Below are 23,196 nucleotides of genomic sequence, written 5' to 3' on the forward strand. Positions count from 1 at the left end.
GCAGAGGGGATGTGTTTGGGATGGAGGGAGGAAATATTGGAACGAGACGTGAATTGTGCTGGGCCATTACGAAAACGGGCCGGCACAGTTCGGGCCCTGCTTTCCGACAGTCATGGAAACTTAGCATCAGTCTCAAGGGTCTCTTACCTGCTCATAAAGGCTTCTTGCGTTCATCGGAGAGAGAGAGAGAGATATGGAGCGATGCAATCAGCTCGTGTACAGGTTGCTAGGCGGGTTGTTGCATTGCAGAATTGTGAGAGTTGGTGACGGCTTGAGTCTGAGAATCATCCAGCAGTGGAGTGACCATGACCGATAATGCTGAGAAGGTTGCAAACCGGTACAAAATGTGCACAAGCAATGAAAGCCATCATCATCGTTATGTTCTTTCGGCAAAGTCACGTAAGTAGAAAAATAATGTGACTAACACCAAAAGAACCAAGGAGTATGGATTCCTGCAGTCACGAAAGCTTCAAATCAAGAAAGCCATCATGTAAGTTTGGCAAAAATGGTAACCATGGTGGCCATAAAAACATTCGCACACAAAAGTTACGTGTCATTTCAAAATACATTTTTTGTCACATCGCGTTCATTGTTGCCAACGCATGCCAACGGAAATATCAAGGCAGACATAGTCTTGGTAAACACCGCACACACCTCCCATTACACCCAACTCCTGTTGCACAGCCCAAAAAAAACTCACAACAGCTGTTTGCATCCGCGTGTGTTTTTTTTCTTTCTGAAGGGCATGATAGCATGTGTATTTTGTTTGCAATTTGTTTTTGAAATGCAAATGGTATGCCGCGTTCAATATTGTAGAGGGGGGGGAAGGTGATAAGATTTTAAACTAATTCAACGTGAGCCACAGGGAATAATTGCACCACGTGGACAGGCATGTGAATGTTGCGCAATCAGAGGCATGATGTTCAGGGGGGGGCTTTAGCCCACGCCGATATGAACCCGGTGGCCTGAGTTTGATTCCACGGCTAACATTCGTGGCGGGTGATAATATAATCTGACCTGGTCCTGCCACCCACCCCCGTTGTTCCCCGCCTCTCCTCGTCCTTTACCAACCCTGACCAGAATACTGACGTATGCCAAAACAACCCCTATGACCGAGACCGACCCAGCATGGGGAGGCCTTCATCCAGCAGTGGATTGACTGTACAAACACGAATCGCTATTATTCGTGATGTAAAACATTGGTAGGTTTCTGGGCAAATCGATGAGACAATTCCTGTTCAAGACCTAAATTGCGTCTCAGCTTCTTATTTTGTATGGCTCATGTAGATGCTGTGCAAGAACAACGATTTCACGTTCAGATGGACAAGCCAGACCACCACGTTATAGGTTGTATAATATGTTCTGGATGACCACAGTCGCAAACTGGAACGTTTTGACACCTCAGCTCATTGAGTGAGATGTCAAACCATATTTACGAGTTATTACTACACCACATTTTTTCCTGATGACGACCGCTTGTGTTGCGATCGAAACGTCGTTGCTTTTTGTTATTTTCTTTGAACCTATCGACATGACTTTACCGAAAGACCCAAAGAACACCTTCCTCCAGTCACTCAAATGTCTCGTCTCGGAGCCGATACTCAGAACCAGCAGATATCACATTCGGACCTCTTTGTACAAAATGCTAACATTTCGGACTTTTCCAACAACCCTGCAAGTAAAATCTTTGCATGATGGTCAATGTAACATGGGTCTGATATTCAGCCACAGCAACATGTTTTATATATATAGCAACCTATACGAAATTCTGCAGCATCTTACATCAGCCACTGCCAGGCTGGGCACTGCCAACGACCCGCTTCGAGTGGCCAATTCAAAATCTACTCTTGCCTATTCTCGACCCGCCTTTTAACTCGTTCGCCTTGACGCCAATCCGGCGCTCGCAAACAGCGCACACCCACCGAGCCCGCCCCCATTAAGAGGCGACCGGCCAATGAGAAAGCCGTAAACAGACACTCCCTAACCCTACCCCCGTCTCATCCAATTAGCGCGGCTCGGCGGGGAGCTCAGCGATTTGGTGCCAATGACGTGGGCGAGTCTCACGCCGTTAAATGCCAAGGGGTGCGCTGCGCACTGCGTCACAGGAGAAGCTCGTCCGTGCAGGTGCTGTTGGCTGAGTTGAGAGTCGCTAGCGGGGAATTGGAGTTACGCGATTTTGTCGGATTTTTTTTTTATCAAACAAAAGCAACACAAAGTAATTGTCAGAGATGGCGTTGAGGAGGAGGCATTTTCTTAACCGGATCAGGGAGAGCGCCTCGTCGTTTCTATTCCAGAAGAGCAGTCAGTCCAGCGTCGGCATTATCGGCGTGCCCTTCTCCAAAGGACAGGTGATTATGTAATATGTCTCCCTCTCTCTCTCCCTCTCCCTGTGTTACGTATGTGTACGTATGTTGAATTTCTCTCGCACCGCACGTAGCCAACCGTGCTACTGGGAAGCGATAACGTAAAACATGTTATGTAACTTGCGTTTAATATCAATGTCTTGTTATTTTATGTACCCGCGTTATTGCAGCAGTGACGCCTCGTTTAAGTAACAGGTTTCAATCGTTGCTAGACGTGGACAAAGTGTGTCTGTACTGTATTCACAACATGTTTCATGTCTTGCTGCTGATGATTTGGGTTTCCCATTGAAAATGCCAACGTTTTGGTCATCAAATGTTGTCATTTATCACCGTAAATCATCCAGCCATACACATTAATTCTTAATAAAAGTCGCGTTCTCTAAATAATTTAGGGCTTGCATGTACGTCCGTTGAATTTCTTTCGCACCGTACGTAGCCAACTACAGCACACGCAAATTATTGGAACGAAGCTTGTAGAGTGTAGCATGTGCGAATATAGTTTAAACACTAAACAAAACACTATTTGGTGATAACTGCTGCGTTGGAACTAGTACACAAATAGCAAACCATTCAACACATTTGTCAATTATTCTCGTTCCTTTAGAGAAAAATAGGCGACATTTTGGGCAACGGCCCTTCATTGTGGAAACACGCGCACTCACACAATAGGTGTGACTACTCACACTCACTCATTTGCAAAGTCAAAGTATCCCCTGTATAGCACTAGCAGACTGTTGGGGAAAGTGCTGTTGGCGAGCACCGATGAGGGCTGGCACGTCGGGTCGCATTTGTCTTGGGAGTAGGTGGCGATGTGTACACATCGTACCAGGTACTCAATTAGGGCCGAGTCGACCTAGGCGAAGGCCAGGGCTGGTTTAGATAGTCGCCACTGGTGTTGGCCGTAAGCGCTAATCGAACTCGTGTCGCTGGGTTCGGAGCGCAGCGCGGCGCGGCGAATTCGCTACGCCACCGCTGCCCGCGGCGACGATTTGCGCGTTACTCGCACTCGGCAGACAAGGTGCGGTGCCTCGCCTGTGATCACGACCTCTGTGATTTTTGCTCTCCCCAGAAACGAGGCGGAGTGGAGCACGCGCCGATGCTCCTGCGGAAAGCCGGACTCGTGGAGAAGATTGAGGAAATGGGTGAGTAAATCTGGCTGAGTCAATCTGGCTGAGTCATTCTGGATGAGTCATTCTGGATGAGTCAATCTGGCTGAGTCAATCTGGCTGAGTCAATCTGGCTGAGTCAATCTGGATGAGTCAATATGGCGAAATCGCTCACTCGTTGGGGGGCGCGCACACAGCAAACCGCTTTGAGCTGGTCTGATGGGTAATATCGACGACGTACGAAAATAACATTTTATGGGTAAGTGATTGAGAGAACGATCTGGCAAGAGTCACTCCTTGGGGCTACTTTCATTACGCACATTGAGAGTGCACCGAGGTCACCGCCGTTGCAGCATTGTGTTGTGTTATTGAGTCCCTCGAGATAAATACACTACGGACGATGTTAGGGGTCGTTAATTAAATATAAAGATGAAAATTAATGCACGAGTAGTAGTTGGCATTTGCTGAGAAGCAGGCGAGATCCCACCAAGACAATGATATTCTTTCAAGGGAGACCTGGGTTAAAACAAGCGCAGGTCGATATAAAACAAGCTCAACTGCAATGCCGTCTTGGAAACTGATACGAAATATTATCGATTACTCAAACATTTAAAAATGAGGTCCGATTTAAAATACGTGTGCACAATTGATATAAAGAATTGCAGACAGGATTTGATTTAAATGTCCCATTGCTTTAAAATGTAATATGCAATTTTTTTTATCGGCTGCAGTTGAATATGTAATTAATCCTAATGAAAGTATCAATACAACATGACCCTTGAATAATGCTTAGCCAGATTAACAAATGTATCATTATTATTCTTTGGATCTTTCGGTAAAGTCACGTAGATAGGTTCAAAGAGTAATAAAATAAACCAAAAACGTCCCTCATGACGATCGCTTGTGTTGCGATCGAAAGTCGTAGTTTTTATTTAATGTAATTATTTTTTATCCGATCTACGTGAATTTACCGAAAAACCCAAATAATATGAATTCCTGCAGTCACGAAAGCTTCAAGTCAAGATTTAAATGTGTCATTAATTTATCCTTACAGTACTTACTTTTTTATTATTGTACCTCTTCAGCCTCTTTTTGCACTCTGAAACGTCACCTATATTATAATTTTTATTATTTAGGCAGTGATCTTGACGAATGATTTGAGTTTTGTTATTTGTGCTTGTGCACCACTGCCAAAGCAAGTACTGTATAAAAAAAGTATGTGTTTAGTCATATTAAATCCCTTCCAGAATTTAAATGTAAACAAGCTGGGAATATTCCTTTGAACAAGCAGCCCAAAAATACAATCAAATCTTAATTGTCTAGACGATTTAGAATAATAATTGGACAATTAATCATGTACGTTCATTGTCATTAAATGAATCAGTACAATCCTCGATGAAACTAATACTTGAGATACATCAAGTTTGAGATAAATGTAATGAATTCCCTAAAATGATAAAAGGCGATACAGTATATAGTATGCAATGCCAGGGCCACTTTAAATGTCTTATACATTTTTAAACAGAATGAGAACCTTTAAATCGTTTTTCTTTATCAGTTTTAGAGTGGATACGCATCCAAAGTTCCATGTCTTTCACCGATTCAAATGCTATCTCATGTATGAAATGCATCACTTAACAACAGGTGTTAATATATTTAAGACATTATTGTTTATAGAAGTATGCTGTTGTGTACCTCGCGCACCGAGTGCAATTATTATATACAGCACTCATTGTTTCTTCTTGAGCATTCCTTGTGGAAAAGATCTCAGGACCTCTCTGGACAAATGTGAAAACAAACTTCATATGAAGTGACAGATTAAAAGGGAATAGACAATGCCCCATTAAATTATAGATATAAATGTTGTTATTTGAAAACAAAAAAACCGACGAGTTCGATTGCCCCTCGTGGCCAACACCAGTGACGATTATCTGAACCGGTCTTGGGCCTCCCCTCGGTCGATTCAGCCTCAAATGAGTACTGACGAGACATAGTGCTGGCCACCCCCGTACAATTGAATTGTGTGGATTTAAATACCGCGGTGCGGTGGTAAGAGTTCTTTACTACGCACGTCGCTATGATCCCAGCGACGTGAGTTAGATTCCGGTACACGCTTGATATTAGCAGCAGCAGCAAGTGATATCTGAAACCAACCCGCACTTGCCGGCGTGGTGAAATTAAGGATAAAGAACCCACCACCGACATGATCTGGAGATGCCTCAATCCAGGGGTGAATTGACAAAGGGCTGTCAAATTATTGTATGAATTTGAAATCGAATGCAAGTACTGCTTAGCAGAAGAATCAGGATTGTATTTTCTGAGTCGAGCCCCTTGAGCTGTTACAGCCCTTTGTCAAGGGCGTCTCAGCGTGCAGAGAACAGTGGCAGCAAATTGTTTAACACATTGCAAGTTACACATGCTTTAAAGTAAAAGTTAATATAAAAAATATTATCTTAAACATTTCCACAATCCTCTAAATGTCCATAATTATTTACACTTTTATTAACCATTGCTTTTTATACACTCACTGAATACAACTGCCTTATTGGCCAATAGAGCGCGACTTGGGCGATTACTGCCTTGGCGTAATTGCAGTCGCTGGCCTCTGGGAGGCACTGTGGTATTTTTAAAGTTTTGGTCCATTGCCAAAACGACTTCTTTGAGTCCAACCAGCAGCTGCGCGGCGTTCGGGCTCGTGGCGTCGCGACACAATCCTCAGCCCTGTTTTTCGGCACAACAGAGATTATTACAGACAACAGACAGGTGATCCGACAAAATGTTGGTTTGTCTTCCACTCTTCAGGCAACCAAATCCGTCTGGGTGAAGTTTGGGTTATTACATCTCTCATCTTGCAATATTAGCACGCATTCGAAAATTAAAAAAAAATCTCAAATATGTTTTTAATATAAAAGATTTCGCTGTCTACATGACAGTGAAACCCTCTATAAAATTTACACGTCCAAGCAATGTACATTCACGCGACACAGTTTAGTATGCCACTGTTGTATATCGTAGCCAGCAAGCAATGCATTTAAATATAGGAACAGGTATAAACATGTTTTTGAAAATCTGGTTTTGCATGGAGAAGGAATGGCATTTTCCATACCCCAAGACGACAGCCAAAGATAAATAATGATTCATTGCCAGGATACCCTCCATCGGTGATGGTGGCACGCAATTTTAATTGATTTATAATTGGGTCCCTTCACACTACTTGCACATTGCGTGCCCCCCCCAAGGCTCCACTGAAGGAATCGTAAACAAGGGGATTAGCCCGCAACGTATACATTACGGTGTCGGATACCAGGGAAGGTAAAGCTATCCTCTCGTATTAAGCCTGCGTATCACCAGTGTGCACTGCACAGCACATGCTGGTGTTGAGCCATTAAAAGCTTGAAGCTTTCCTGGCAAAAAAAATCTTAAACCCTTGGTGCCAAATGCTGACTTAAATGTTGAACGGTGTGGTTTTATAAAATTGCACGTAAATAATGTTGTCGATAAAAAATACAATCAAAACACACGTTAGCATTGTGGAGGTGGACGTAGTGGTTTTCACGTCCCACAGAATCAGTGAACCATTTTCGCAAGAACACTGATTATTTGTTGCAAATGTAATTGTTACAATTTAGATTTAAAAGGGCATCACCAACGCGCTTAGCCAAAGTCATTTTGAATATAAGCCGACATTATGGCAACAAAATAGATATTGGCTCCTCACATCTTTCCTTCCAAGAGATTTTGCTCTTTATCAAAATAAAATACATTACATTACCTCTCGTTCAGTAGTAGAACATGTGTATAGAATGTAACATTTGATATTAAAGCGATTTTTATTTAGCCAAGCACATTGTAATGGAACATTATGATGGAACATTAGAATTCAACAGGGTCCCCACCTCTCAAGTGGTGTCTACGTGTTTCGCGAGAGTTTATCTCATCCATATTCTTAGGTTTTTTCGGTAAAGTCACGTAGGTAAAACATCAAAATTAATGAAAATAAAATAAAACAAAAATTTATTTTCATTAATTTTGATGTTTTACCTACGTGACTTTACCGAAAAAACCTAAGAATATGATTCCTTGCAGTCACGAAAGCTTCAAATCTAAAATTATCTCATCCAGTATACATGGCTCAACCATTGACACAGCATGCAACTCGGGCAACATCTATCATCTAATGTCTACAATTTTATGGCAAAGCAGCGAACGGTTCGTGTGGACGAGTTAATTTTATAAGTACATTTTAAGAGGTGAATTTGACTTCGGTATGCATAAATATATGAGCGAAGCGTGTTTTCTGACCGCTGAATATTCCACTACATTGTGTGCCAATGCAAGTAGTGATGTATTATAGCACTGCCAATGTCGACTTTTGCCTTATTGCTTGAGTATCTCACAAGTTGAGCATCCGTTCCACACAATCGCTAATCCAATTTCTCCAATGAAACTAACGAAGTGTGGCATACACTTCTCTATATGAATATAAACAACGTATTTCAGTTATAATTTACAAGCCCAAACAGCATCGTTTGTAAGGCTTGGAAAACACTTCTTGCCATAAGCATGTAAAGGAATGTTAGCGGCGGGGTGGGGGGAAACAGTTCCTACAAATAACCGAACATTATACAGAATCTTTTTTACTTGAAATTTCAGCAGCAGTGCAATAACCAACAGAACAACACGGGTAACTGAGCAACGAAATAATGTATCAAAATAAGGAGACGGGGGTTAATGTGCCATCTGATTAACATCGTCCCCCCCCTCCCTCGCGGCGCTATATGAGTCAGGGAGGTCTTAATTCGTTCTTTCTTTCCCCACTCCGCGCTCCTGCAAACCCACGGGCAAAATACGCGGCCGCGCAGCGTTCGCCTGCGTCTGGCACCCGTGTGGTGATTCATCCGCGTTACGCCCTACGACGAAGTTCAGCCCTGTACCGGCCCGAACCGGCGTGAACAGATCCAGTCTGCCCTCCACTTTTAGCGCAACTCATCCTGTTACCCCCCCCACCACCACACACACCTCCTTGTCTGGCAATCACGCTTTCGGGCATCTCGTGTACGTCATCCCCAGCCATCACGAAGGGATCGCCGTGTCCCCGATGCTAGTTCCACTCCCTCCCTCCCCCGCTCATTGGCCCCGGCTGTAGAGGTTTATAATTATTATTTGAGCATCACGCAAACAGCGGAGCACGTTGAGCCCAGCCCACAAGTCCCGTGAACAACAGCTTCGCCCCAGCACCCCACCCCACCAACTCTGAATGCCACACACACACCCCTCCAACTACTCACTCATCACGACACCGCTCTCTGGGGCTGGAATTGTAACTCTGCACAGCGACACATGACCATCAATCCTGCACAAAGCATGTGTCTGGTATGGCTGGCTAGCCGCGAATGACTGTGGAGACACCCCACGACGCGCATTGAAGCCCCCCCCCTCTCAAGCCAGAGCCCCACCTGATCCCCCCTCATCCCCCCCCCAGCCCCAGCGAGCGTGCGTGGTGGTTAAAGGCAGCTGAGACTCATACGGGAATACCGGCCATTCCGGAGTGTCAGCACTATCAACAGACTTTGTAGGAAATGCCTCGAGGATTATTTTTACCTCTTTAAGTTAAACATAAATTAAAGTTTCAAATTATGTTTACCGCGCAAATGCAAGCGCCTCGTTTTAGAAGAAGCATGGCCACGTAAAATATATTTGATCAGAAATTATTTCATCGTCATACATTATTTGCGGCACTGCGTCAAATACACTCGTGCGCATGGAGGGGCTTGCCAAGCCGTGTCAGTCATTTGGGTTGTTTGGCCGTAATTCATTCACCACGCTGGTCAGTGCAGGTTGATGAATGTGGAAAATTAAATCAGATATCACTTGCCACTGATGTTTAGCCTCGACTGGGAATCAAATGGATGTCACCGGGTTCATCGTGCAGTACGCCAACCAGAATCATCTTTATTTATCCCGGAGTTTAGCCGGTTATTTATTTATTTAATAATCAGGTAAATCCTGTATAATTAATAATGTACCATCCTTTGTAAATCCACTGCTGGATGAAGGCCTTCCCATGCCGTGTTGGTAACGGAGGATGCTTGACCATACTTCACCACGCTGGTGAGCGCGGGTTGAAGGCGGGATCCAGGACCAGTTCAGATTCACTTGCCAATGATGTTAGCCATGGCGGACAATCCAACAGGGTTCATAGCACAGTACACGAACCACTGCACCACCGCTCCACCATTTATTTATAGCCACATCAAGACATTTGAGCTTGTGCGCATGTGCTAGATTAATTGCTACCAAGGGGAAAATGGCAGTGGCTAATGATCATAACACGGGTTTCATCATTATTGTGCTATGTTTGTATGTAACTATGGCAGGCTACAACGTGGCCGACCTTGGAGACCTATCGTTTGGTGAGGTGAAGGATGACACGCCATTCCAGAAACACGTGCCCTTCCCGCGAACCGTGGGCATGGCTTGCCAAGGGCTCGCGCAGGCCGTGCGACAGGTGGTGTGTGACGGACGCACCTGCATCACAATTGGAGGTGACCACAGGTCAGTTTTATTCATGAACCCACTCGACCCTCCCTTTCGTCCAATCCACTGAACCCCGCAGTCAAACCCACCCACCCATCGAGCCACCAACCAACCAATGTGCACACGCATTCACACACTCACCCACCCTCCAAGCATTCCACCTACCCACTAACCTACCCACTTACCCGCCAACTCAACCAGGCACCCACTGATCCACCTACCCACCAACCAGCCCACCAGTACACCCCACTCACCCACCCAGATAGCCGCCACCCACCCAACCAACCAACGAACCGACCCACCCAACCAACCAACGAACCCACCCACCCACCAATCCACTCTCACCCATCATTGCAAATGAATACTGCAACCAGTCTCAAAGCAAACTTTCTGTCTATGCCATCACCCACCAACATCCACCAGCCACCCACAATTTACAATGTCTGTTGGGCAAAACTCTTCATTGTGCTGGCTACATTCGGTTGAGTATACATACATATGTGCCAGTGTCCTGCCAATGGTGACGGTGGATACATCATATAATGCGATAACTAAATAATATGTAAACTTACTCTTTGGGTCTTTCGGTAAAGTCACCAAAATATGTAAACAAATGACGAAACTTATGTAAATGGCAAGCTCGTCAATTCTTACCCTGCTGATTAGATGCATGCATGAATAATTTGCAACCCCATGAATGTAACAATCCTATTTCAGCACCGTTCTTTTTTATTGTACTCTGCTAAAAATAAATGTCCGCAAATATTTCTGTGGGACACTCAGCAGGCCGCAGATTGCACTGTGCACGTGCGCTGAACACGAATGTGTATTGTGCGCAGCCTGGCGATAGGTTCGGTGTCTGGGCACGCAATGGCACGGCCCAACCTGGGCGTGATCTGGGTGGATGCTCATGCCGACATTAACACGCCACTCACGTCGCCGTCCGGGAACCTGCACGGCCAGCCACTCGCGTTTCTCCTGCAAGAGCTGACGAGCAAGGTGGGTGCTTGTGGCGGTGGGCAAAGCAGGGCCACCCACATACACACCCCGAGAGGGACACAGTTCGTCAGTGGCTCATGGTGGAGGTGAAATACTCATCAAGTTTCTGGGGCTTTGCTAGGCGTGATTCGTAAAGATAATTGGAAAAAAAACATCTGCGAAGAGGTTAAAGACAACTATCCCATAACTTGATTATTAGATCCAATTGAGGTGCATTATGTTGAACTTCTTTTGCACCGTTCATTGCCAACCGTGCTAATCGGAGGTGCGGGGAAAGGACAATAAACTAAACGCAAAAAAGCAGTTCTAAAGAAATTAGTTTTCAATCTCGATTTTTTTTTTATAAATGCAGAGCTGTAGCGGCTTCCTAATATCGGAAGGAAGAGCGTTCCAGACAATCACAGAAGCGCATCTGAAAGCGCGTGATGCGGTGACCGTCTTTGTTCGATGGTTAGCCAAACGCCGCTGCAAGGATGACCGGAGTTCACGTGATGGTTTATGCTCCATGACGAGATCATCAAGGTATTGCAGTGAATGTGTGGCAAGCACTTTATGTGTAATCAGTGCGACCTTGTCATGGATTCGTTCGGCAACTGCAAGCCAATGCAGCTCGGCGAGTACTGCACGGACACGGTCGAATTTTGTAGTCGGAGGTTTTGCAAGTAATATTGCTACAAAATCCATCACCAAGAATAGAATATGGTGAAATAGCAGTACGTATTTATAGTTGGTGCACAACTTTCATAAAACATGCCTATATATTAAAATGCGGTGTAAGTCCGAAATGTAACAAAATATGTTGCGCTTACAGACATACTTTCACAAATAATTGCGATTTGAAAAAATTAAAGAGACTCAGCTTCGTTTGACTGAATGTGCTTTGCTATCGCCGAGGTCTGGGTGCTGACATGTGCTGCTGCTGCTGTTGTGCGTGAGCAGGTACCAGCTGTGCCCGGCTTGTCATGGGTCTCCCCTTGCTTGACGGTGCAGGACATTGTGTACATCGGGCTTCGGGACATCGACCCTGGCGAACAGTACGTCCACCACTTGACTCTTTGACAGTTAATTAATTACTACACTTACGACATAAAGCTCACGAGCTTGCGTCAGCAATTGTCTGCCATGACAGGTTGCCGCCCAGCATGATGAAATATCGTGAAATTGTTGTACGCAACCTAATACCCCCATTCCCCCACCCCCTGAATTGTGCTGATCTTGCGAGATCTCGTGACACTAAGCGGTTGAGCCAAGTTAGTGCTGGGATGGCAGACTGCCAAGGTGGCTATGGGATGGCAGTAACTGAACCTGTCTGAGTTTTACATTGTCACTTGTTCGATATGGGCATTTCCGTTTCCAAATATGGTATTTGACAGCATTTTGAAAAAGAGTCCAGGCTTTCCTGTTCGACAAAGGGCATTCCTACTTTTTTTTTATAAATGCACAGGTTCTTACAAATTCATGAACATTATAGGTAAATTCTAGACACCTTGTTGATAAAGTATTTACATCGTATTTTATGGATTACCCCCCACCCCCAAACATGTATTTGCATCGTGCGTTATCAGAATATTTATTGACACTGGAATCCGATTAGTATAAAGCTCCTTTACACAGACGTTCATGAATTCATTACCGTAGAGAATTCATACTATCCCATTTCCTGACCTCATTTAGTTACATTCTGAAGAACTACGGGATGCAGTATTTCTCCATGCGTCACGTGGACCGGCTTGGCATCCGCAAGGTGATGGAGATGTCGCTGGAGTTTCTCAATCCAAGGTGGGGAGCACTGACATTAAACACGAGGACATTTTTTAAAGAATAAAAAAACATATCACAATTGTGTAATGTTTAAAAACAGCATTTTTAATTATGCTAAGGCTTCTATTACTGGTGTACTGCGGTGGCGAGATGTTAACAACCTCGCCTGGTATGCAGGTTGTGGGTTCAATCCCACCCCGGACACCTGTATATTTGGAGTTTGCATGTCTCTCTCCCCGTGGTCACGTGGATTTTTCTTTGGGTCCTCCTCCACATTTAGAAACATGCCTTTAGAGCATTTCACTGCTATACATTTCCACATAAGCCACTTCGTTGAGCTATCATTTGTGGCCATGTCGCTTCTGAAAGAGCGAGATAGCTCAGTAGGCCTGACCTTGTAAAAAATACAATAAATTTACCTGAGATGTATCTGTTGTGATGTGTGCACCAGAGGACGGAGGCCGATCCACCTAAGCTACGACATCGATGCATTTGACCCATCGCTGGCCCCTGCCACTGGAACCCCTGTCTTGGGAGGCCTCACCTACAGAGAAGGCCTCTACATTGCCGAGGAAGTCCACAACTCTGGTAAGTGTATTGCTAAAGGGCCGTCCATAAATGACGTCACGCACCTGGGGGGGGGGGGGGTCAGACATTTGTGACGATGTGTGACGAGGGGGGGGGGGGGGGTGAGAAATGTGACGTCACATAAAAATGCGCAACTTTCAATAAATATAGACAACACGTTCTCTTTAATTAAATAGACTTTTTAATAAATGTTTTCTCCTACAATATCAGAGTGCAGCGCCACATTAAATACGCACTACAATGACAATAGTTTAAAGCGATTTGAAGCATGTTTTTTTTGGAGGGGGTGGGCAGAGCTTTGTGACGTAATATTTGAGGGGCGATCTGACTTTTTGTGACGCCGTGTAACGAGAGGGGGGGGGTCAAAAATCGTCCAAAATCGCGTGACGTAATTTATGGACGGCCCCTAACATCGTTATATTCAAGAAAAAGTGTAGCAGGTCTATTTACTTGGAATTCCATGTATTACAAGAATAATAAAGATACTCTCTGATTCTTTCGGTAAAGTCATGTAGATAGAAAAAAATAATAAAATAAAATAAAACACGACATTTCGGTCGCAACACAAGCGTCTGTCTTCAGGTGTGAAAAAATGATCTGCTGTTGTGGCTTTTTTAGGCACGGGAGGGGAGAGGGAGGGGGAATTTGGCTGTGGGAGTTCACAGGGGAGAGGGTTTGTGGCATGCATAGACGGGTGGGGCGAGAGAAATTCGCAAGTAAATGGACTTGTAGTACAAGTTGTAACCGGTAGTCGTCGTCCTCACTCACTCACCCACCCGGTAGTCGTCGTCCTCACTCACTCACCCACCCGGTAGTCGTCGTCCTCACTCACCCAACTGGTTGTCGTCGATCGATTACGACTTGTACCACAAGTCTCTAGCCCCACCCGTCCCTGCAAGCCACAACCCCCCCCCCTCTCCCCAGTGAACTCCCACAGCCAAACTCCTCCCCCCCTCTCCCCTCCCGTGCCTATGTAAAGCCACAACAGCAGATCATTTTTTCACACCCGAAGACGGACACTTGTGTTGCGATCGAAACGTCATGTTTTATTATATTGTTTCTATCTACGTGACTTTACCGAAAGAACCAGGGAGTATGGATTCCTGCAGTCACGAGAGCTTCAAATCAATAATAAGGATGCATTTCATCCAGGTAAAGCGAGAGAACCTGGTATATTAAAAAAACCACACATGAAGGGCGTAACACTCAAAAGCTCCACACAGATGGACACAAGAACCCCTTGATGTACTGTCATCTCCTCCTCACCTCAATGGCCACATTTAAAACACATTCCCAGGCAGTGGCTGAAGCGAGTACAGTGCAAACAAGGCTAAACCCTGTTTAGCTTCCAAGCCAACATCTGATGAGAAAGGGCACATTGTAGAGGCACAAATGGAATGTTTATGGTCCCAAATCTCTGACAATTGCGTGCGTGTACCTTATCCAGGCTGCCTGTCAGCGATGGACTTGGTGGAGGTGAATCCACTGCTGGGCGCCAGCACCGACGCGGTGAATGCGACGGTGCAGCTCGGCTTGGAGGTGGTGCTGTCGTGCCTGGGCCGCGCGCGCGAGGGATCCTACAGCTTGGGCTACACGCTGCCCTCGCCCGTCAGCGGGGCCACGCCAGAAGAGCTGGCAGAGCAGGAGCTGTCGTTGTAACCTCCCGCACACCACTCCCCTCTGCCGGGGAGCATTAAATGGGCCGTGGGCTCGGTGGGTCCAACCTCCCGACATCATTCTTGTCTTCCACTGTGTAACATAAACAGGCCCTGTCAAATGCATCGACTGCGTGCATGCAACAAATGGCAAGCGCACAAATGCCAATTCCGCAATGGGTAGCTCAGAGGTCAGAGGGTAGAGGCTGGTGCTAGCGAGATGCTCGATTCGAATATGGGCAACCGCCAGGGTATCGAACCAGGTTCAAACATAACGAGTTGATGGCCTCAGCCCCATCACAAATGAGCTTGACTTCTCACGCAACAAACATTTCTCACCACCAGATGTGGACAGAATTAATTCCAGTAAACATGAAAAATATTTACATTTTTCTCGTGGTTAAGATTTGCTTCTCAGAGATAGACGCCACACCGTTTGTTCATCGCAGACCTTGCTTGGACAAGACTGCTCCGCTATTGAGCAGGACGAAATGCTGCAGCATATCGCCATTGGTGTCAAAAGCAAATCTGATCACAGCTTAGCATAACAGCAGAGCATAAAACTATCTAACAATAGACATAGTTTTTCAATGCTTATGACAATCTTGGTGATTTAAAGGCAATGCCAACTTGCGAGTGAGGTTTTGAAAATGTGCTTTTTGGAAATTGTTTGCGCGAAATAGTATTTATTAAATGACTTTTTGTTAAGTATCTTGACCTTTTTCAATGCAGTGTGAGAGATTTTTTTTTAGATAAACACATAATTGTTTGTAGAATTCTTTAAAACGATAAGCAAACGACATTAAAATAGCAGAAATGCTTTTAATGAGGTTTGAAATTAATTCAAACTCAGGAATAATTGTTTTTACGATGCTGTTTTGTTGTCCGTCTTGGTGTGCACTCAAGTGAGTTTTATATGTTAGAGCATTAAACATGTGAAATTGCTGAATATTAATACAATAAAATATATTTATTTTATGGAAAAGCCATCTCTGTTTGCATCAATTAGTGTATTTTATTTTAAATTATGAAGGTTCACAGTAATAACAGACAATAATACCCATGTTTGCAAATGGTCGTTGATGCTGTAATGCGCACATATATAATCTGTAAGAAATAAATGCTAATTAATAAAATAGGAAATTACAGAATGGCATTTTGGGAGTGCCTTTTGTTAGAGGATATACCAGATTAAATGTTTCAATTACAACAATATAACATTAAAGGTAGGCTTCCTAATGAGATGTTGATGTGATTATTAAGCGTGCGTTACTCCATTATTACATTTGTATTTATAAAAATGCCCACATTCATTCATTGTTGCCTTGCAAGAGAATAAAAATAAGCTAACGTTGCCAGGGCATTTTTTGTTCATTTGTTCTTAAGCACCACTGCCAACGCAGCCCTAGATGTTGTTTTATTGAGATCCGGGCACCCATGGCAATAATACACGGCACCAGTAAATAAAAATGGCACCAGTGCAATATATCAACAAAGTACACCATCTTTAATTTGTTCGACACAGGTAAGTGTGCACGATACATTGTCATGAAGCATCTTACAAAAATAATTAATATGTTAAAGAAATTTACATTCTTAGTGGCAACATTTTTCAAAAATAAGAAAAAAAAATATTTTGTTTATCACTACTGTATTAGCGTATCTCATGCAAGCAGATTACTGAACTTGAATACTTATTTCCCAATGCAACACTTAATTATGAATTCCCTTTTTGAAAATCGTTTTGTCATACGTTCTACCAACTGTCTAATTAGCAGCATTTAATCATTTGTAAATCAAACATTTGCTAAAAAGACTAAGACAATTCATAAACATATTTAAAAAAAAATAATGTTAATACCTCACATGAAAGCCCAACAACCAAGATCACAGCTAATTCCCACGATACTAAGAATCTTGTACAAATGATATGCCAGCATTAACAGATGACCAGTGCAATAGTTAAAACAAAAAACAAGTCCGTAGATCCCTTGTCAATTCACGACTGGAAGGTCTCGTTGCATCTTGTTAGTAAGAGGTGGTTTGACCATGTTTCACCACACTGGTCAAATATAAACTGAAGGAGACTGGGAAGTGGTGACGGGGGATAAAACAGGTTCAGATATTATATTCTTTGGGTCTTTCGGTAAAGTCACGTAGATAGGTTCACAGAAAATAACAAAAAAAACTATGACGTTTGGATCGAAAACACAAGCGGTGATCATCAGGAAAAGGGGGTTAACTTCTAAAGGCAAACTGTTTATAAAGGTTTAAAATGGGCGTAGCCCAAATGTCAGCAGCATGGTTGGGGCAGCTAATGTTAATGTAAGTGATGAGCAGCGACTGCGATTGGCGGTGGGATTCCACCAAATGAAGGGCTGCCAGGTAAATATTGGCATGTTGTGAGATCATTGAGCGTCCTCCACGGCGAGCGTGCTGAGGTGGCTGTGTTAATGGCAGAGATTAGCATGTTAATGTGAGAGATTAGCATGTCAATGTGAGAGATTAGCATGTTAATGTGAGAGATTAGCATGTCAATGTAAGATCGCAGAGCCACCGCCACGACGAGGTACGACACGCGAAGGTGAACTAATTAATGTTTGTTGATAGCCAGTGGGTTTGCAAACCTACTGGTTTGCATACCCACTGGCTATCAACAAAGATTCGTTCATGAAGCCATTGATATATATATAGACACAGACACAATTTCAACCGAAAAGATGGGTTTACATTAACAGGTAAGATTTCTTACACCAACACAGCCACCTTCGCGCGCCGTACCTCAACGTGGCGTCGGCTCTGCGATCTTACATGAACATGCTAAATTTTACCTGGCAGCCCTTTAATTGGTGGAATCCCACCACCAATCGCGGTCGCTGCTCATCACTTACATTAGCATTAGCTGCCCCAACCATGCTGCTGACATTTGGGCTACGCCCATTTTAAACCTTTATAAACAGTTTGCCTTTAAAAGCTAACCCCCTTTTCCTGATGACCGCTTGTGTTGCGATCGAAACGTCGTAGTTTTTTGTTATTGTCTTTGAACCCAACTACGTGACTTTACCGAAAGACCCAAAGAATATGAATTGCTGCAGTCATGAAAGCTTTAAGTCAAGGTTCAGATATTAATCGCCACTCATTGTTGGTCACGGCTGGGAACTGAACTCGGGTCACCGGGTCCATAGCGCGCAGTACACTCACCGCTGCACTACAGCTCCACCCCTACTGTCTTCGACCTTTGGCGACATCCAGGAGCTTAAGAGAGATATTCTATTTTTAAAAATTCAAATATATGGATATTCCAATGGGATAATTATTAGTGCACATAGGTGTTTCATTACGATAAACACTAAACCATTGAACCATTAACATTAAACATTTAAGCCAATGTAATTCGTGAAATAAATTAATTATTTTGACCTCGTCATTCCCTGGTTTAACCTTAAAACAATATTCCTTGGTATGAATGGCTTCGTGTACCCAAAAGGAAAGCGCATACTAAACCCTTACAGAACACAGACTTCCAAGACAACAATCGTTTCACGTACTCGCTTTAACAGCTTGTTAACCTTTACAAAAAAGGCTATTGCACAGTAATGCTCTTTGTACATCTATTTCACTGATATCAAAAGCTATTAGTGGCCAAAGAATTATCAAGAACCACCTCACATCATTTATAATCGGAATTGTGTGCAATCACATTGGCATTGCATGTCCTGGCCTATTTGTACATTATCGGCTAAAGTGAAAACGTTCTCCCTGAATATGCAATAAATAACCACTCTGCTGTACATTACAAAAGATGACCAAAGAGTGATCGATTACGTACAGGCCAGCTTCATCTAATACTTGTGAAATATGCATTCTAATTCAGGAGTGAGGTCAAAGAAATTAACCTTAAAATACAAAGCGGTCTATTCGGAGCACCTTCGGATATAGTCGTTCAAGGCTCAACTGCACTTCCAATTTATAAAGTCTACAAAACTTCAGAAAAATACATTCATCTCACTATTTGAATTTAAAGTAACATACCGTGCAGTGACAGTCAACAACGAGGTTCATCAAAACACACGTATAATTTGTCAATAACATATTGTTAACATTTATAAAATGATTCCTCCACCAATACGGCTGCCGGGTTGTCTCCCAGAACCACCGGTGCAGGAGCACAAGTCGGTAAAGTTTGAAACTATTGTCCCTTTGCATCCATTAATGGCCTTTCAGAGCACAATGTGGTGCGTGTGCTCCACAGATTAATGATACAAAGATTACAGCACAGGACTCTTGAAACAAGATCCTAATGTTCATTCAAGCGAGAATAAAGTGCAGCATTCCACATTCAGCCTTTGTGCATGCCTGCAAAACTGCTGAGATCGGGCAGCATCCAATTTTGTCCAAAGCCAACAAAGTTGACTTAACATTTATCTAACACCACCACCAGCTATTGAAACAAACGAGTGTCAAAGAGAGGGAAGGGTCACAGAGAAACAAATAACCACACACAGACCTATTAAGGGCACTTACTGATAACCCTGAAGGATAGTAAGGGGCAAATATAACCAGGGTGCACTCATTACTTGGCCCGGCACAGTAAGCACAAGAGGCACACACGACAACAAGCCACCATTTGATCATTGCCCATGACAATGGAGGCCTCTACAAACTAATTTTGGCAAGTGAAATGGAAGTAGGTTCCACTTGTCCCTGCACCGCCCATCAGCTCCTACAAAACAAGAGAGCTTGTGACGGGAAAATGAAATGCACGCGGGGGTAACTTTACATTAGTGTGGGTAACATGAATAGAGCGGCGGCTCGCAGTCGTTGCTTTGCGAAGATTCAGGTTTTGGATTGGCCAGGCGGCGGGGCCGTGTCGCCGTGGGTGCTCAGCCATCGTTCGCACAGCTCCACCATTACAGCCTGCTCCAGCTCAGCAGCTCGCTTGCGGATCGTCTCCACCCAGCGTGATGCATCCCTACCCGGCAGCTTCACGGCGACCAGGTAAGCAGCCCGCAGTTTTCCACACAGCAAGTGGGCCTCAATCTGCGGCACAGGTCAATGCGCGGGTCGGCAGGATGCTCATTACACAAAGGTGATGGTGAGCACTCGAACATACGTCATCAGGATTCGTAAGATGTGGAGTTAAAAGCATGACCTTGAAACGCTGTCATAAAATAAGCAAATGAAACATGGCATATTGTGTGGAAATGTGTGGGTACCTTCGCAGAATTGTTCTTTATCTTCATGATCAGATTTTCAATCTCCTTTGCCTTAAATATAACACGTAAAATATGATCAGTATAAACGTAATTTCTTAATAAATAGTTCTTGATGCATACATCACTCAAATGCTTAAGAGCGAACAGGTTTTTTTTATTGGTTTATAGGATTGTACAAATTGTCACAGCTCACAAATAGTGTAGCCGTAACCTTTGAAAATCCACTCCATACAGGAGCGACACCTACAGTATCGTATGCCTAGCGTGCAGAGTTTCTGTCAAGCTAAGGTAGAAAACCAAGAATAGCCCCATGGGCGGCTATAAACAGCACACTGTTCGGAAAAGGGCTCTGTATAGGGTTACCACAGCTAGAGTTTGCTTGCCAAGCCTGACTCGCACACACACACACGCACCTGCAGCTGTCCCGTGCCAGGCTGCGCTGCGGTTGCGGCGGCCACAGCACGGACCGTGTCCAGGGCAATCGAGTCGCAGTCATTGGGATCTGCCGAACCGGACTCGGACACATTTCGCAATAGTGTCTCCACCTCGTGCAGCTGCCTCTCCTCCACTAAGCGTCGCGCCACCCGAGTGTACACCGTCAGCGCCGGCAACTGAAACTCCTACAACACGCACGCACAGACGTATGCACATACGCTCGCACGTGCACCCTGAATAAAACCTTCTGCCAAAATGCCCTTGAAAGAGGATGACGGCACAATGGCACTCATGATCTCTTTTGAATGAGAAACCTGGGTAATGGGATCGAGGCAGGATGTAGGTGCAATGTAAACGTTGGAGTCAAGCAAGACCGGCATTCCGAGAGACCAACTATACAGGTATGCGCCAACCACATGGTACACAGAAGCACCGAATAGTCACAAATCCCATCACTAAGTTGCGTTTTTATTTTTACATTAAGTGCCAATTACTTTGCTTTCTCTCACATAGCTACTAATATATTTGTTGTGTTTTATATATGTATATATCTCTATATCCCATTCCTCCTTATCCACACATAGCCTACAATGTAAGGTTTAAACCAAAAAGTATCCCTTGAACTGTAATTGCAACATGCGTAAACATGCAGACTTTACAAAATGTCGACTTAAAAATAACCCATTTTAGGCTACCATAGAAAAGAGTAACGTCTGTCGCGTGGCAACACCACATGAGTGGGGTGGGAAGTGATTGACGTTAGATGTGTCAAGCACCAAGTCAGCAAAGGAATCACACAAGTTTTAAAAAATAATTACTTTAAGTAAATTATGAAATATCTTTGCAACCGGTAGATGTAAGATTTGTGAGTCGACGAAAGTTGCAAGTCACGCCCGACTAACCACACACATTAAGGATTTTTACATAAATACCAAAAAGGCTCCAACAGCCAAACTAAAAAGAAAAGTATTGAAGATGCTAAGCAGTGGGAGAAACGTCCCCAAGCCGTGCTGCACTGCTCCCTTGTGTGCATGAATCACAATGTTTAATTCGGCCACTGGTAGCAAACCTGTATAATTCGGAAGGCATTTCCAAATCCCACCTCCACGTTTCCACCAGAGAGCATCAGCTGCACGCAGGAAATCCAAATGAGCTCAGGTTAAGAGGGCACAAACGCAAGAGTAAGTCCTGGGAAATAACAAAGGCCCAGGAAATAAAACGAACACTGCAGTCAAAGGCATAGTTGCAAATGTTACAAGCCGTCTAAACAAATTTAGCGAGACATTTTACAAAGAGTTTAAAAGCGTATACTTAATATTTACAGACATTTTTTCTTGACATGCATAAATGTGTTGACCTTCACTTCCTATACAAAGGTAATCTATTAATCCGTCCAAAGAGTTCAGTCAATGTTGCATGTTAATTCACGATCAAAATTAATCTCTCAAGAACGTAACACAGGTCCACATTCCACAATCACTCTGTGTGCGCAGTGTGCAACGCTGCAGTGGGTGTGAAACGGGACGCATATCCTGGGCCTACCAGGCAGGCGACCTCACTCTTCACGTTGTTGTCGTCAAATAGGGTGGGCGGAGGTCTCGCCCTCGCTGTATCGTACTGGCTCAGAAAGCGGGTCACCTCAACCTGCAGCTCAATTCTGCGTATGTTCCTGCAAGCGCAAAAAATTCTGTGTTTAATAAAACAATTGTGCGAGTCATCCGAGTTGGTGCTTAGTGGGGGACTGCTTGCACTGTATGTATCCACGGTTGTCCATTTTCTGTAATGGATGATTGGCATGCGAGTCCCGCTCTCTCTCTCTCTTAACCTTGTCGAAAGGTGCAATGTTGTACTCTCCGGTAACATCTGATGTTTTGCGACTTGCTGTGAGGTGGTGTTATACAGCTCTGTTAGTTCTGTTGATTTAATGTTTCTGTCTGCTCTTCAGGTCAGATTACAACGTCTCACAAATACAAAACTGCATTTTGGAATTGTTATTTTTTTACAAATGTTTGGTGTAATGCTTGTTTTATAGTAAATGTTTAGTTCTAAAGTCACAAGCAGAACATCTTTTATGAAATCAGTAGGAGTAAAATAATAACGACGCAGCATGTAAGACAACGTGCAATTATTATCAAGGTACAAACCTTGACAGCTCTATTTTGGACATCTTGAGAGTGAAAGGTGCATTTTGGCTCGGAGTGGATGAGGAGCCGGGCAAGATGCGACTGGCAGCCGGTCCACTCGTCGGTGCCTTCGCTTGCTGTTCACTCAATGCAACATTGAGGTGGTTCTTGGCCCTCTCCAGGAAATCCAGTCGCGTGGCAAGCTCAGCGTACGAGTTTGCACCTTTTCTGAAGAAGTTTATGCACGTCATCGCTGCTCGCACATTGTCCTGGGTAAGGGGAGGCTCAAAGTTATCGTTCATCCACCATCGACAAATGGTACAAGACAAAAATCCCCGTATAGCCTTGACAGACTGTTGGGGCGAGTGTTGTTAGTGAGCATCTATGAAGGCCGGAACGGTACACGAGGGGGA

General features: G+C 44.1%; 2 protein-coding genes across 4 annotated transcripts in view; one reads left to right on the forward strand and one right to left on the reverse strand.

The window, feature by feature from the left end:
* The first annotated feature begins 1,104 nt into the window (after positions 1–1,104).
* Positions 1,105–16,364, forward strand: LOC144719848 (arginase, hepatic-like). 2 transcript variants are annotated; one of them, XM_078596105.1, is made up of 8 exons: positions 1,105–2,348; positions 3,433–3,505; positions 9,847–10,024; positions 10,846–11,005; positions 11,945–12,039; positions 12,680–12,784; positions 13,218–13,354; positions 14,802–16,364. In XM_078596105.1, the coding sequence occupies exons 1-8, from the start codon at positions 2,229–2,231 to the stop codon at positions 15,011–15,013; spliced, it is 1,080 nt and encodes a 359-aa protein (XP_078452231.1). In that variant the 5' UTR covers positions 1,105–2,228; the 3' UTR covers positions 15,014–16,364. The 2 variants fall into 2 exon arrangements, with proteins under 2 accessions (XP_078452231.1, XP_078452232.1); XM_078596106.1 differs by lacking the exons at positions 1,105–2,348; positions 3,433–3,505 and adding an exon at positions 8,994–9,580.
* Positions 16,365–16,497: 133 nt separating this feature from the next.
* Positions 16,498–23,196, reverse strand: part of ZFYVE26 (zinc finger FYVE-type containing 26) — a 40,327-nt gene continuing 33,628 nt past the window's right edge. For both annotated transcript variants that reach the window (XM_078596104.1, XM_078596103.1), the window contains exons 38-43: positions 22,805–23,052; positions 22,203–22,329; positions 21,730–21,789; positions 20,639–20,845; positions 20,226–20,276; positions 16,498–20,049 (exon numbers count right to left, since the gene is read on the reverse strand). In XM_078596104.1, the coding sequence (XP_078452230.1) occupies positions 19,846–20,049; positions 20,226–20,276; positions 20,639–20,845; positions 21,730–21,789; positions 22,203–22,329; positions 22,805–23,052 (897 nt within the window). In that variant the 3' untranslated portion in view covers positions 16,498–19,845. The remainder of the gene's footprint in view (positions 20,050–20,225; positions 20,277–20,638; positions 20,846–21,729; positions 21,790–22,202; positions 22,330–22,804; positions 23,053–23,196) is intronic.

The sequence above is a fragment of the Lampetra planeri genome, chromosome 7 (genome assembly GCF_965212315.1).
Source record: "Lampetra planeri chromosome 7, kcLamPlan1.2.h2, whole genome shotgun sequence".
Taxonomy (NCBI): Eukaryota; Metazoa; Chordata; class Hyperoartia; order Petromyzontiformes; family Petromyzontidae; genus Lampetra; species Lampetra planeri.